The following is a 16,099-nucleotide window of genomic DNA, read 5'->3' on the forward strand; positions in this document are numbered from 1 at the left end:
TTTTTCTGGCTCTCTCTCTATTGCCTTCTTCAATTTCTTTCTGATGGTGGCATTCTGTCATGTTATATCAACTAATTCTTAAAGGGAACTGAAAGCCTGTTCACATGTTATAAACCCAATTCACTAAGTTATAGTGTGGATGAAGAAAAATGAATATGCTTAAAATGGGCGGGCATAGAGTGGCATACAGGACACAGGCAGAAAAACTCGCCAAGTCAGCTCCCGCCTCCATTGCACAGTGAACTGAATTAGCAATCTCGCAAGGGGGGCAATATCTTAAAAACAACGTGACCAATTTAAATAAGTTATACCTCCTGCTCACCGGCACTATAGTGCAGGGAAACAGCTGTCAGTTTCCCTTTAACCCCTTAACGACCAAGGACCAAGGCGGTACTTCACACACCAGGACGTACATTTACATCCTGTACATGACTGCGAGCATCGGAGCGATGCTTGGGTCTTGACTGATGATAGCAGCCAGGGACCCTCCAGTAATGGCCGACATCCGCAATTGCATGGATGTCTGCCATTAACCCCTCAGATGCCATGAACAATACAGATTGCTGCAGCGCGGCTACATTTTATGCTGATCTGCTCGCCCGCGGCATGGCCGCAGATATCAGATCAGCTAACATAGAGGACGGAGGTCCCCTCACCTGCCTCCGCCGCCTTCCCGGCATCTTCTGCTCTGGTCTGAGATTGAGCAGACCTGAGCAGAAGATGACTGATAACACTGATCAGTGCTATGCCCTATGCATAGCACTCAACAGTATTAGCAATCAACTGATTGCTATAAATAGTCCCCTATGGGGACTATTAAAGTGTAAAAAAAAAAAAAAAGAAGTAAAACATTTTTTTTTAGAAATGTGAAAAATCCCCTCCCCCAAAAAAATATAAAATGTCCCCTCATACCGCCACTTATATGGAAAAATGAAAAAGTTATAGGTCGTCAAAATAGAGGGATTTTAAACGTACTAATTTGATTAAAAAAGGTTTCAATTTTTTTTAAGCACATCAATAATAGAAAAGTAAGTAATCATGGGTATCATTTATTTGTATTGATCCACAGATTAAAGAACACTTGTCATTGTTACCGTAAATTGTACAGCGTGAAAACGAAACCTTCCAAAATGTGCAAAATTATCATTTTCTTTATAGTAGTATTTATTTGGTTGTGCCATACATTTTATTATAAAATGAGTGATGTCAATACAAAGGACAACTGGTCGCGCAAAAAACAAGCCCTCATACTAGTCTGTGGATGAAAATGTAAAAGAGTTATGATTTTTAGTAGGCGAGGAAGAAAAAAATTAAAATGCAAAAATAAAATTGGCCTTGTTCTTAAGGTAAAAATGGACTTGGTCCTTAAGGGGTTAAGACCCATACATTAGCATCTTATTTTTCTGCCAGTTAGTATTAAATGAAAATAAAAGCAGAGACCCACTGAACACCTATTTTGTATTCATTCATTGGGGTGATCTAATAGAATACCGCAAATATTAGGGGACAAATAATAGGGGATAAGTAGCTAATGGGACAGGACACCGTCTCGCTCAGTAAGGGGAGTGTGTTGTCTACTGCTAGATGCCACGCACTCTATTCATTTCTATGGGAGTGTTGATGATTGCCAGACTCGGATCTCTTTGGAGCTCTCATAGAAATAGGGGACAGGGGATAAGTTACTTTTGTCAGCAGTACCCCTTTAAAACTATGTGTGGTTTACTATGATTTTCCAACATATATTGCTAAAGCACATAAAAACTATGTACTTAACCTGTATTTTCAATGAAACTGCAGTCATTTTTGACAAACTAATTAAAGTTTTGCCACCTCCAGCTGTAAACTCAGCCTTACAGGCTTTTTGGTAAACTGGATCAATCATAGGACTATGTGCAAGAAACAACTCATTTATTTGCTGCCAGGTAATAACTTCCACCAGTGACAATGAGATTAGCTCCTCTCATTGCTTATATATGTGCCAACTAAAACAAGGTTCTCATCATATATTCTGGAACACTAAGCCCGATAACTCAACTCTTATGTTTCATGCACTATCTTTCTATCTCTGCTCAGAGAGTGCCCAGTGCAGCAGATTAATATAGATTCATAAATTACTTTAATGATGTTGGAAATTATTTTAGGAAACTGAGTCATGGTGCTCTGTAATACGACCTCACTGACATCACGGTTCAGGTCTTAGTTGCCATTATACCTTCAAAAAGCTATTCTAATGTATACAACTGCATTCCTGTGTCATGGCTATAGACGTTTATATTAAACATAGTCAACTAGTTACTATGCTCGATTTGTTTCAAAAATGTATTTGTTTGCATGGCAAAAAAAAGCATAGTAAATGATATGCTGTATTATGTCAGAATACACTTTGGAAGGATATCTTGACATTTACTATTGATTGAGCCTAAGGCTGCCAGGAACTACACACATTAAACAGTGCCTCATCTGTATGTGGTTCAGTGGTCCATCACATGTTTTAAAATATACAAGTGTTAGATATACTCCAAGTTCCTTTGACTTTTAGGCGGGATACACATGTAGTAGCTTGGCCAGTATTTTTAGTCCAGACTAGGTGGAATGGAAAGACTTAAACTTTTCTCTGTTTTGAACCCCCTTTCTGGTTTTGGCTAAAAATACTGTCAAAAATACAAGAACCAGGTTTTAGACTGGCTATACACTTTTGCTAACCAATGTCTGTAAACAATCATGTGTACAAGATATGGCACTCCCTTTTAGTCAGTGCCCAAGTAGGAATCCCAATCCTCTTAAATATAAGGAAAAACTTGGCACTCAAATATAAGATGCAAAAGGATTTTAGTTTTCACAGTCCATACATAATTGACGTTTCGGTCCTACCAGGACCCTCCTCAGAAATTAACAGGACTGGTGCGGAGGAGAGTATAGAAGAAAGCGGCCAAGTGCCGTGCAAGTGGTGCAATGAGTAGCGTGGCCTTGGCTTCGGTCACGCTACTCATTGCACCACTTGCACGGCAATTGGGTGCGTCTTATACGGTTTATAATACGGTATATAAATTAGGTATTTTTGTAACTGAATAGACCAACAGAATAAAGATATGGTGTCATTTTTACCGAAAAGTGCACTGCATAGAATCAGAAGCCCCCAAAAGTTACAAAATTGCTTTTTTTTTTCAATTTTGCCCCACAAATATTTTTTTTCTGGTTTTGCCATAAATTTTTTTGTTAAATGATTGATGTCATTATAAAGTACAATTGGTGGCGCAAAAATAAGCCCTCATATGGGTCCGTAGGTGCAAAATTGAAAGCGTTATGATTTTTAGAAGGTGATGAGAAAAAAAACTAAAATACAAAAACCGAAAAACCCTGCGTCCTTAAGAGGTTAATGGTGTTTAATAAAATTTAGTTTTATATACTTATTTAAGTGTAAGCTCTACATTTTTCTTTAGTGTACATCATTTTTAAATAAATTACCTATTGTTCTTTGCTTCCTCCCATTTAATAATCTTCTTTGTTAACTTATTTTACATAATCTGTCCTAGACATATTGGGGAGATTTATCAAAACCTGTGTAGAGGAAGAGTGGTGCAGTTACCCATAGCAACCAATTAGATTATTTCTTTCATTTTCCAGAGGCCTCTTTCAAAATGAAGAAGCAATGTGATTGGTTGCTATGGGCTACTGCACCACTCTTCTTCTACACAAGTTTTGATAAATCCCCCCATTATACTTACACTGCTTCTCAGCTCCGTACAAGACAGGGCACTGATACAGTGCCTTTCATAACTATTCAAACTCTTTTTGACCATTTTGCTACTATTACTATCTGAAATTCAAATTTACTTAAATATACTTTTACCATTTGATTAACACAACATGCATAGTATTTTTTGCAAACTAACTTTTATTGTGACAATAACAATATTGAGAATAAAAAAGTTGTCATACTTTAGTCAATAGACTTTTGCACAAATATAAAACAAGTACAAAATGATGAAAAAAAAGTAATAATATAAGAGCAGTAACCACTCATATCCCAGCAAATCCCAGACATATCCGAGCAAAAATATAGAACATACATATCAATTACGTAAATCACAATAAAATCTAAGGTCTTATACAATCAAAACTGTAAGTTAAAGGGGTATTTCAGGATTTTTTATTTTTATTTGACTATGCTATAGGGGCTGTAAAGCTAGTGTAGTTCATAATATAGTTTCTGTACCTTTGTGTCATGGTTTTCTCACAATTCTTATGTAATTTTCATCCCAATATTTATTTTTAACAGCATACAAAATGACTGTTGTCTCAGATTTTTCCCAGGTTGCAATGCGGCTGAGACCTGACTCACTAGTCAGCTGATGACAGGGAGCCTGTCTGCTTCAATGGGTGGAGTGATCGCTGGGTGGGAGATAGATCAATCTGCAACAGCTGTAGGTACCCTGAAAACCACAGTTTTTTTGAATGGATGCAGCTCATTTATGTTCCAATAAGTGGTGTAGCTGATGTGTGGGAGGGGGGGGGGGAAATGGAATTGTGGGATTTGTAGGGAAAAAAAAAGAAAAGTCAAACAGGAAATACCAGTTCACAAAAAGCTAGCCACTGTGTTATGGTAATCTCACAACATAGTCATTTAGCCCCAAGACCAGTGCAGATCCTTCCTAAGCATGTCCATTACTGTCTGCCAGGTACGTACTAAAATCACATTATGGTGGATAACCCCTTTAAGCAATGACATCAAGAAGAGAGGCCATAGCATCAGTAGGCCCTAATAAAAGAGCATCACATGTAACAAGGAATAAGGCACTGGCACTTATGAATATTCAAAGTAGGCTAGGTAAGGCAAATACAGAAAAAACAAGACACAGCACAAAAGATAGAAAACACAGGAGACAAAGGAAGGGGCAGATATAGATGGAGGGGAGAGGAGGGGTAGAGGATCAGGGATACTGGAGTCAGAGAAACGATCCCATGGTATCAAAGTGACTATATTGTTCAAGGAGGCAGTGATCTTCCTTATGCGGGCAAGGAGGTCATGTACCGACAGAGGAGCAGATCTCTTCCAAAATTTGGCAATGTCTTAACAGCCAGCAATATGTGGAGGAGGAGCTTTCTTTTCCTCTTATTCAAAAAGGCAGGGGGCATGTGTAAAAGGTAGACTAAGGTAGACAAAGTTGAGAAAACATCAGAAAGCAGGGGTTCAACTTCGGAGCCCAGTAACCAATGCACAGAACCAAAAAATATGGTAGCTCAGCCCACAATGCCAGCATTTTGGGGAGATGGTGGGGTTTAGTCTATGGAGTAGTTCCGGAGTATGATACCAACCCATCAATAATTTATTAACTGGGTTTTCTTGTAGGCAATAGAAGCTTTAGAGGCCTGTTCCCACACCATTTTCCACAGTGGCAGGGAAAGATGGGAGTTCAAAACCTCCTCACAGTGGCTCATATAATTATGTGAGGGACCACCAGAGTGTACAGGAGTGTTCAATATGGAATAGGTGTAAAAAAAAAGAAGGCCTTTAACTATTGGGTCTTGGCCCCAAATTCATAGGTATAGACACCACTGTCAAGCATAATTTAGCGACTATGTGGCATCTCATCTGATGTAGTGGAGCCGCTAAGTGGAGGAAAGTCCATATTTAGACATCAGTTGGTCAAAAGACAGTAGGGAGTGAGAGAAGGCATCAACTACATCTACCCCCTAGAGTCCCATGCCCTCACCATTTCCGAAGTCAAACTAGCGGGTAAATCAGAGTGATAGAGGAAGGACAGCAGCAGAGGAGAGAGAAATTAGCTTGTGTTTCTCAGCACAATATCCCGAAACATACTTTGAAGGGACCACTGGGCCCAGGAGAGGGCCTAGGAAAACCATCAGGGTGAAGTAGACCATAGAAAAGAGTTCAGGTAGATAGGGGCCCGCCAGACTCTCTCAGTCTTCATCCATCTACTGTAGGCATGGTAGGAGGATTAAGAGGGCAGGCGGCTGAGGTGTAGGATTTTACTTATGTCCAGTACTGCCAGCCCCCCCCCATTAGATTTACTAGCCATAGTCACTGAAATAGGCAGCCAATGTCTTTAAGAGTTCCAAATAAATCACCAACTGGAGGAATCGTGAAGCAGAAAGACACATCCAAACTTTTTCAGAATAATAAAGTTTATTGGGAAGGATCATCATTATATTGCCACAATAAGGAAATAAAGTGCATCCGCCATTTTTCCATTAGGGCCCTAATCTCTCGGAACAAAGAGGAGAAAATGGTTGCAAATATAGTGGGGCATATTGGGGGGATCAATTGAAGGAAAAGTCAGCACAATAGATAGAGAGGAGGGAAGGTTCAATGGCATCGCCTCAGTTTTAGAGATAGTCACTTCGTAACCAGAGACTGTGCCGTAAGAGGGAGGACTCTATATAGATTAGGGAGGGAGAATAGAGGACTCGATAAGGTCAGGAGGACATCGTCCACAAATAGACAGATTTTAAATTCCACGTCCCATAATTGCACACCAGAAATATTTGGGTTCCTCCATATCAGAGAGGCAAGAAGCTCAATACAGAGGACGAAAAATTTATGGGGATAACGGACATCCCATGGTGGCTTCAGTTAAAGAGAAGGCAACTAACGTATGTATGATGGGGGATTTTGATGGAGGTGGTAGGATTCGAAAAAAGTCCCCACAGAGCAGTCAGGAACCTGTCCAAAATGCCAAACATAAAAGGCCAACCCAGCCTATCAAAAGCCTTTTTGGTGTCTAGACTAAGCATCAGGGCCTGTTCTGACTGACGATTGATTATATCTATAAGGTATATGAGCCTTCTTATGTTGTCCACATTTTCTTTATTTTTATTTGTAAATACTTCTGAAATTCATGTAATTTTCCCCCCGATTCCAAATGATGGACTATTTTGTGTTGGTCCATTACATAAAATCACAATGAAATAAATTTACATCTGTAGTTATACCATGAAAACACACTTATGCACTGTTTCCCAACCACGGTGCTTCTGGCTGTCTGGGCATGCTGGGAGTTGTAGTTTTGCAACAGCTGGAGGCACCCTGATTGGGAAACACTGGTATACTGTAACTGTCATCAGTCCTCAAACCAACACATGACCATGGCCAACTTGTAACCACTGGAAGTAAACAATGATGGTCCCCATGGAATAACAACAGCAAGCAGAGATCATGAAACCCAATAAAAAAAAAAACGTAAAACCCCTTCAGTAGAACAAGGAAGCCAAAATATTAATGCAAATGATGTAGATTTCTAATAATGATTCTCCACGCCTTCATAATCTGTGCCACACCTAAGATTTTAATGAGCATAATAAAATAATGCCTGGCCTTGTGCCCAGAACCGTTCCAATATAAATAGATCAGTACATATGACAGTTAGAGGCATCTCTTGAGAGAAGGAAGTGAGTGTGGAGTTTCAAGATTATTTACAAGATGGCAATTGAACAAATAAACAATAAGGTATATTTCTTTAAATTTATTTTAAAAATGTAAAAATGTTATGCTTTGACTGAAATCTAGATATTCTGAAGGGCCTTCAAAGTCATGATGCTAAGTTGCTACTTTCCCATGCAAAGAGTTGTAGCCGTCGTGTTTCTGGGGCATGGCTCAATGTTCTTATGTCGAATTTTTACAGAAACTGATTTAAAAAAAATGACTGACTGAGTGAAAAAAAACGATATACCTCTGTGTGAAATTGGAGGTGACTGTAGGTCAGAACAACTTTGTTGTACGGAACTATGATATGGCCTAGTGCTTGAATCCTAAGTAAAAGAAGGTGCTAATTTACAGTGCTTGTTCAAAATATTTTTGGGTAGCACAAGTTGTTGTAATAATACCATATCATGCAGCTCCTACAGGTTGGCACATTTTGTGTGTGTCCCTAGGCATTTAGGGACATTTTTTGGTTAGTTTAAAGGGGCACTCCAGTGGAAACAACTTTTTTTTTAAATCAACTGGTGCCAGAAAGTTAAACAGATTTGTAAATTACTTCTATTTAAAAATCTTTATCCTTCCAGTACTTATCAGCTACTATTTGCTACAGAGGAACTTCTTTACTTTTTTAATTTATTTTTTGTCTACCACAGTGCTCTCTGCTGACACATCTCTCCATGTCAGGAACTGTCCAGAGCAGGAGAGTTTTGCATTGGGGATTTGCTTCTGCTCTGGACAGTTCTTAAAATGGACAGAGGTGTCAGCAGAGAGCACTGTGGTCAGACTAAAAAGCAATTCAAAAAGAAAAGAACTTCTGTAGCATACAGCAGATTATAAGTACTGGAAGGATTAAGATTTTTAAATTGAAGTAATTTACAAATCTGTTTAACTTTCTGGCACCAGTTGATTTTTTAAAGGCCTCTTTACAAATAAAAAAAACAATCTGATTGGTGGCTATGGGCAACTACACCATTCTTACACTAAACAGGTTATGATAAATCTCCCCCATGCTCTCCAGTACTGAACACAATATTCCAAGTGAGAACTCACGAGTGCTCTGTACAGCAGCACTTCTCTCTCTACTGCTAATACCTCTCCCTATACACCTTTGAGCACTTCCCTCTTTCTACTGCTAATACCTCTCCCTATACACCCAAGCAATCTGATCAAGGCTCTTATATGGGTCTGACATTGACTTACAGGGTAGCCTCCTTTAGGTGGCAATAGAAAGACAGTTTTGCTTCTTCTGAGGAAAATGTAATTGCATAGATTTTCCCATGGAGCTATAAGTCTCCATACATCAGCTGAGCAACATAATTGAAAATTTGCATCAATCTCCAATTTTTTTTGTTTGTTATTTATTTGTTTATGCATTTGTTTATTTATTTATGTATTTCTTACAATGTGTTTCTGCTTAGTGGTTAATAATAAGTAAGATGGGAACCTGAATTTTAACCTGTGTTCTCCATTCACACACTGTTCTGCTTCTTTCTTTCTGGTTATCTAATTATTGTCACCACATCAATATTTTCTCCAGATATTTTCTGTATAGAAAACATATTACCTGTTGGAGTAGTAATAAAAAGGATGACATACGTATGTGGAACTCTGGTGTGTATAGTGGCTAGTTGAGGACAGACTTGAGTACAAACAATACATTTGCGGTATCCAAAGAAATGATGGGGGTTATTGTGCAAGCTAGCTGAAAGTAGTTGTCCTGTAGAGAAGCAGATGATAATGTCACATGGCATGGTGGTGAAGCTAAGTTAGTGGCCCCTTGTGAGCCCAACAATCATTTTGTCATATGAGTTGTCCCCTAAGACTTTAAGCACTAGACCATAACAGTTTATTTTGACCACTGCACTATGGTCTAGGTGTATATATACTTAGCAGTGGCAGGGCTCGATAAGTCTGGCAAAAGCTTGACCTAGAAAGGTTTTGAGTCCATCCCTATCTGGGAGAGGAGGCTAAACTAGGCTGAACTCTTCCCACAGCCTTCTAGAAGTTTATTGTGTAGAAACTGGTTGGAAATCATCATGTGACCAAGGCATCAATCATCTGAGACAAGGAACATGCATATTTTAAATACTACACTCTTACTTTATCTCAGTGAATGCTATTAAGTCAATACAATGTACAAAGAGTTTGTAACTTAACTTACAATATCCTCACATACAGATTTATGCAATTTGAAGGTTTTCTCACGGTTGCATGGCAGCATCATATGTATACTAGCTAGACCACAGGTTATGAGACACTACATATAAAAAAGCAGTGAATGCATAGAATTGTTGGTAATTAATTGAACAACTCAGTAAATTATTCCTTTTTATGTACATTTAGTCATGTAAGCCCATATTTATCAATTTGCCTAAAACTAAAACTGTACAATATTTCCTTGCTACAAACAGCTGTTTGAGAGTTGGGAACCCACCATACACATTAGATAGTTTGCTAGTTCAGCCACATGTCACATGTCCAATGTGTATGCTCAACTTAAGGCTAAGCCTTCAAAGTAACATGAAATGGGCTTTAAAACACTATACAATTGTGGTTGCATTGTTGAGATTTCCCTATGTTACTTATATTTCTAGCTTTAGGGTCTATTTACACATACAGTATTCTGTGCAGATTTGATGCACAGGATTTCAAGTTGTGTTCGGTCATTCAGTTTACATTGAAATCTGCAGCAGAAAATCCTGCGCATCAAATCTGCACAGAATACTGTACGTGTGAATACACCATTAAAGTGAATCTCGAACTCCATTATCTCAGTGAAGTAATTTTCAAGTTAATTCATTAGGGTGTTACAGATAATAATAATAATGATAATAATAAAGTAGATCTCCCAAGAATATTTACTCAATTATTATTCTTTTTTTACAGTATTCGATGGAAAGAACTATGAGAGAAGCTGGAGGAAGGCCTTTAGTAATTGCTTTTATATCTTATAGATGTCCACACTGCAGAAGGTTTTTGCCCATTCTCGAAGTAAGTAGAGTTCCATAAAGTAAGAAACCAAGAAAATCGGACTTATATAGTATGACATATAGGTATAGGTGTAGATCAGCCAAAAAAATTGCTAAGGCCTGAGAGTTTAAGGCAGTGAAGGTGCAGCTAGCAGTGGAGGCAGAGCTAGTGGTTGCCATTTCATTTGTGTGTTCATGAAAATTAAAGATGTGGTTACACAAAGGCCCTGATGTACTAAGAGTTTCTGTAGTTTTCTTTGTGGGTTTTAATTCCCTACAATTTTTTCCCACGGTATTTACTAATGTTTCCCTACATTTTGCACTTTCCCTACATTTTGCTTTTCTTACACATCTTCTGATCTGTCGGGTTTTCCTCAGCTCAAATCCACCACATTTTCTGTGGAAACCTTAGTAAATATGTTGGGTTTTTGTGAAAATGTCCGAAACACGCCTCTTTTCCCAATGGACACACACCTTTTTTGGGGTTTTCCAGGGGATTTTCTGGGTGGAAAATCTGTCTGGTAAACTCTGCAGTGTGCACTGTGCAGCGGAATCCCATTGCCAGCAAGGGGTCTTGGCTGCACTGGAATTTCTGAGTGGAATTTCAAAACTGAATTCTGCTCGGAAATAGTGTGAACCAGACCTAACTGGTCTCCACTACTATCACATTGACCCTTTTCAGACCTCTGGGTCTTGAAGATATCAAAAGTTCCATATTTGGCAGTCTCCCCCTACTCTCTATGCACTTTCAGAGATCAGTTAGAGACTAGTTTACCCTCCTGGACCACTGTATCAATAAAGCACTTTCTGCCTTTTTCTCAACCCCATTCCTCATCTGTTGGCATTATATGAATAAAAATTACTATATTATTACTAATATTATAATGATATTATTCAATTTGACCGAGCAGGTACAAAAACTACTTTTTTAGAGTATTTTTCTTAGTCTCAAGTAATTGTATCTCTTTCTTCTATAGGCACTATGTCAAGAGATGCCTGATGTCATCTTCAAGAAAGTGGATGTTAACGCTTCAGAAGTAACTTTTATTTCAATATATTGTCTTGCATTAGATATATAACTATCATAATGGAAATCAACTGGAGTCTTTTCTCTAAAGCTGTATGTTATTACCTTTAGGAGCTGAGGGATGAATATGGAATTGAGAGTGTACCAGATACTTACCTGTTCAAAAATGGTATTTTGGTAAGTGGATTTATATCAATAACATTACTATTATAATTGAATAACACAGTATTATTCACATTACCTTTATGTAATTGGTAGCTGTATGTTCATTATGTGGAGATCAGCAGAGGATTTTATTTTGAGCACTCACAATTTACCTATTACAAATGTGTTTCTATGACTGGAATCTTATGATCAGAGAGTCTTGGCACTTTAGATCTTATGTGAGAACTAAATACTGATGTGCTGAATGGATATATCAACCAAGCATTGTATAGCTTTCATATAGACATGTTGTAATTTCCTGCTTCACAACATATTTGTGCTGATACTTAAAATAGTTGGACCCACTTGCATTGAAAGACTGGTGGGGTGCCTATGACGCAATTGTACTAACCACATATTAGAGCCCATACTGCAGTTCCATTTTTTAGCTGTGCAGATGACTAACCAAACACAACCTATAAAATTGCACCAACCAAATGTAATTGATTTTATAGCAAAAGCAACACAGTAGTACCCATATAATAATGTCATAACCTTATGAGATGAGTGCAGATATGTTGATATACATTTTTGTAAGTTATTTGGTGTTGTATGAAATACCTTTCACATGTATTTTACTTTACTGTTCTAGTACATTATTCATCAACAACTTAACCACAGCTTATAGTAGTGCCCATATCAATCAGGCAGCCATTTATAAATACTAGGGTCTTTTAAATAGGTTTTCCATGATTTAGGATAGGACATCAATATTAGATCAGTGGGGGGCACAACTGATCAGCTAAAGGGCTGCAACAAGTGCCACATCTTCTTCTTTTACCCTGGCATGGTTGTGCCTAGAATTGCTGCTCATTACTACTTAGTCCCATTTAAGGGAATGGGGCATTGCTGCAATACCAGGCACAGCCTCTTCAAAATGTAGGGAGCTGTACCTGATAAATAGTGAAGGAGACACAATGCTTAATAATTACTCAAATGACCTTACATATTTATTTTGAATGTCATTAATAAACTAATATATTTACATTACAGAGCAATCGAATAGCTGGGGCCGACAAAGAGTCACTGCTGAATAGTCTCCAGTTTCTGAGAAACTAGAATTGACCATCTTCCATCAGCTGCCATTTAGTTTAGGCTGTTTAACCATCATCTAAGTAACCTGACTTTACTATGTTTACATCCGCCACCATAGGCAATGTCAATTAAACATGTTATGAAATATCTAATTTATGTTTAATTAAAATAAAGACATATTCCTGTCTACATGCCCTCACTGTCTACAGAAAAAGCCCTAATGTCATAAAAGTGCTCTTAAAAGCAGAAAGGATTAAGAAGAGAACAAGCTACCAATACTACCAAGAGGTAAGTTTGATATTATGTGGAACTACAACTCCCAGCTGACCCTCACCATAGTCCCTTCACATTCCTGGCTTAACACTGCATACAGATGACTCTCACTACGGATGCCGCTGGTTCAGCTCCTAAGCTTAATCCCTTTTTCTTGCCATAAATGATCCCTTGCCATAAATGATATTTGAAAAGCATTAACTACCTGGCATGAGTAAAGAGAAATTTGAAATGTGTCACTTTTTTTTTTTAAGTGGATCTTTGGCAGGCTATGCTGGGGTAGGTCTAAGCAATCTATTCCAATCTTGTCCTCCCTCAGGAAGTTATGGATTTTTCCAGTTGTATTTTCTGGATGCAGTTCCCAGAATTATCACAAGATGGCAACATAAATACTGATAGAACTGTAGTTTAGTCAGGAAACAGCTATCGGTTGTTACCAAGAAAGCAGACAGAATGCGGCTATCCAGATCCAATAATCCATAATGGTAGACGGAGGTCCCCTCACCTGCCTCCGTCCGTCTCCAGGGGTCTTCCGCTCTGGTCTGAGATTGAGTACACTAGAGCAGAAGACCGCCTATAACACTAATCGGTGCTAGCCCTATGCCCTACGGAAGCTGGTGAGTTGCCTATATAGTGGTCTCTAAACTGCAGCCCTCCAGATGTTGCAAAATTACAACTCCCAGTATGCCCAGACAGCTGTTTGCTGTGTGAGCATGCTAGGATTTGTAGTTTTGCAACAGCTGGAGGGCTACAGTTTGGAGATCACTGTTCAGTGGTCTCTAAAATGTGGCCCTCTAGATCTTGCAAAACTACAACTCCCAGCATGCCCACACAGCAGTTTACTGTCTGGGCATGCTGGGATTTGTAGTTTTGCAACATCTGGAGGGCCACAGTTTAGAGGTCACTGTGCAGTGGTCTCTAAACTGTAGCCCTCCAGATGTTGCAAAACTGCAAATCCCAGCATGCCCAAACAGCAAATAGCTGTCTCGGCATGCTGGGAGTTGTAGGTGCATACCTCCAGCTGTTGCATACCTACATCAGTACATACTGGGAGTTGTAGTTTTGAAACAGCTGGAGGCACACTGGTTGGAAAACCTTCAGTTAGGTTCTTTTACCTGTGTGCCTCCAGCTGTTGCAAAAATACAACTCCCTGCCTGTATGGTCTGTCAGTGCATGCTGGGAGTTGTACTTTTGCAACAGCTGGAGGTTTGCCCACACCCCCCCCCATGTGAATGTACAGGGTACATTCACACGGGCGGGTTTACAGAGGGTTTCCAGCTTCAAGTTTGAGCTGAGGCAAATTTTTCACCGCAGCGCAAACTCCTAGCGGGAAACTCACCGTAAACCGCTGCCAGTACGAATGTACCCTAAAAGCACTACACTACACTAATACATAATAAAGGGTAAAACACTACATACACACCCCCTTACACTGCCCCCCCCCCCCCAATAAAAATGAAAACATCGTACGGCAGTGTTTCCAAAATGGAACCTACAGCTGTTGCAAAACAACAACTCCCAGCATTTCCGGACAGCCACTGACCAGGCATGTTGGGAGTTTAGCAACAGCTGGAGGCACCCTGTTTGGGAGTCAATGGTGTAGAATACCCCTATGTCCACCCCTAAGCAATCCCTAATTTAGTCCTCAAATACACATGGCGCTCTCTCATTTCGGAGCCCTGTCGTATTTCAAGGAAACAGTTTAGGGCCACATATGGGGTATTTTCGTACTCGGGAGAAATTGCACTACAATTTTTTTTTTCCTCCTTTTACCCCTTACGAAAAGGAAAAGTTAGGGTCTACACCAGCCTGTTAATATAAATTTTTTTTTTTTACACTAACATGCTTGTGTTGACCCATACTTTTTATTTTCAAGAGGTTAAAGGAAAAAAAGACCCCCAAAATTTATAACGCAATTTCTCCTGAGTACGGAAATACCCCATATGTGGGCGTAGAATGCTCTGCAGGTGCACAAGGCTCAGGATTGAGAGCGCACTATGTACAGTTGAGGCCTAAATTGGTGATTTGCACAGGGGTGGCTGATTTTACAGAAGTTCTGACATAAACACAAAAAAATAAATACCCACATGTAACCCCATTTTGGAAACTACACCCCTCATGGAACGTAACAAGGGGTATAGTGAGCCTTAACACCCCACAGGTGTTTGGCAAATTTTCGTTAAATTTGGATGGGAAAATGAAGAAATTTTTTTTTTCACTAAAATGCTGGTGTTACTCTAAATTATTCATTTTCACAAGGGAAAACAGGGAAAAAAAGCCCCCCAAAATGTATAACCCCATTTCTTCTGAGTAAGAACATACCCTATATGTGGATGTAAAGTGCTCTGCGGGTGAACTACAATGTTCAGAAGAAAAGGAGCGCAATTGGGATTTTGGAGAGAAAATTGGCCACATGGCCTTCAATTGTCCGGAATTGAAGGCCATGTGTGTTTACAAAGCCCCATAGTGCCAGAACAATGGACCCCCCCCCCCCCCCACATGTGACCCCATTTTGGAAACTACACCCACAGGGGGCTTTGTAAATGCACACTTCCATTCCAAACAAATTCTGTCTCCAAAAGCCCAATGGCTGTCCTTCCCTCTGAGCATTCTAGTGCGCCAGCAGAACACTTGACATCCACACATGGGGTATTTCCATACTCAGAAGAAATGGGGTTACAAATTTGGGGGTCATTTTCTCCTATTACCCCTTTGGGAATTTGGGAAAAAAACTGCATTTTAGTGAAAACATTTTTTTTTACATTTACACCTCCGACTTTAACAAAAAGTCGTCAAACACCTGTGGGGTCATAAGGCTCACTGGACCCCTTGTTACATTCCTTGAGGGGTGTAGTTTCCAAAATAGTATGCCATGTGGGATTTTTTTTGCTGTCCTGGCACCATAGAGGCTTCCTAAATGTGACATGCCCCCCAAAAACCATTTCAGCAAAATTTGCTTTCCAAAAGCCAAATGTGACTCCTTCTCTTCTGAGCATTGTAGTTCGCCCACAGAGCATTTTACATCCTAACATGGAGTATTTCCATACTCAAAAGAGATGGGGTTACAAATTTTGGGGAGCATTTTCTCCCATTAGCCTTTGTAAAAATGCTAAATTTGGGGGAAAAACTGCACTTTAGTGAAATTTTTTT

At 39.3% G+C, this 16,099-nt stretch overlaps 1 protein-coding gene across 3 annotated transcripts in view; it reads left to right on the forward strand.

The window, feature by feature from the left end:
* LOC130306782 (thioredoxin-like) overlaps nt 1-12,822 on the forward strand; it is a 142,580-nt gene extending 129,758 nt beyond the window's left edge. For all 3 annotated transcript variants that reach the window (XM_056552131.1, XM_056552130.1, XM_056552129.1), the window contains 4 exons: nt 10,328-10,432; nt 11,388-11,447; nt 11,549-11,614; nt 12,635-12,822. In XM_056552131.1, the coding sequence (XP_056408106.1) occupies nt 10,334-10,432; nt 11,388-11,447; nt 11,549-11,614; nt 12,635-12,700 (291 nt within the window). In that variant the 5' untranslated portion in view covers nt 10,328-10,333 and the 3' untranslated portion in view covers nt 12,701-12,822. The remainder of the gene's footprint in view (nt 1-10,327; nt 10,433-11,387; nt 11,448-11,548; nt 11,615-12,634) is intronic.
* The last annotated feature ends 3,277 nt before the right edge of the window (nt 12,823-16,099 follow it).

Source organism: Hyla sarda, chromosome 1, assembly GCF_029499605.1.
Source record: "Hyla sarda isolate aHylSar1 chromosome 1, aHylSar1.hap1, whole genome shotgun sequence".
Lineage (NCBI taxonomy): Eukaryota > Metazoa > Chordata > Amphibia > Anura > Hylidae > Hyla > Hyla sarda.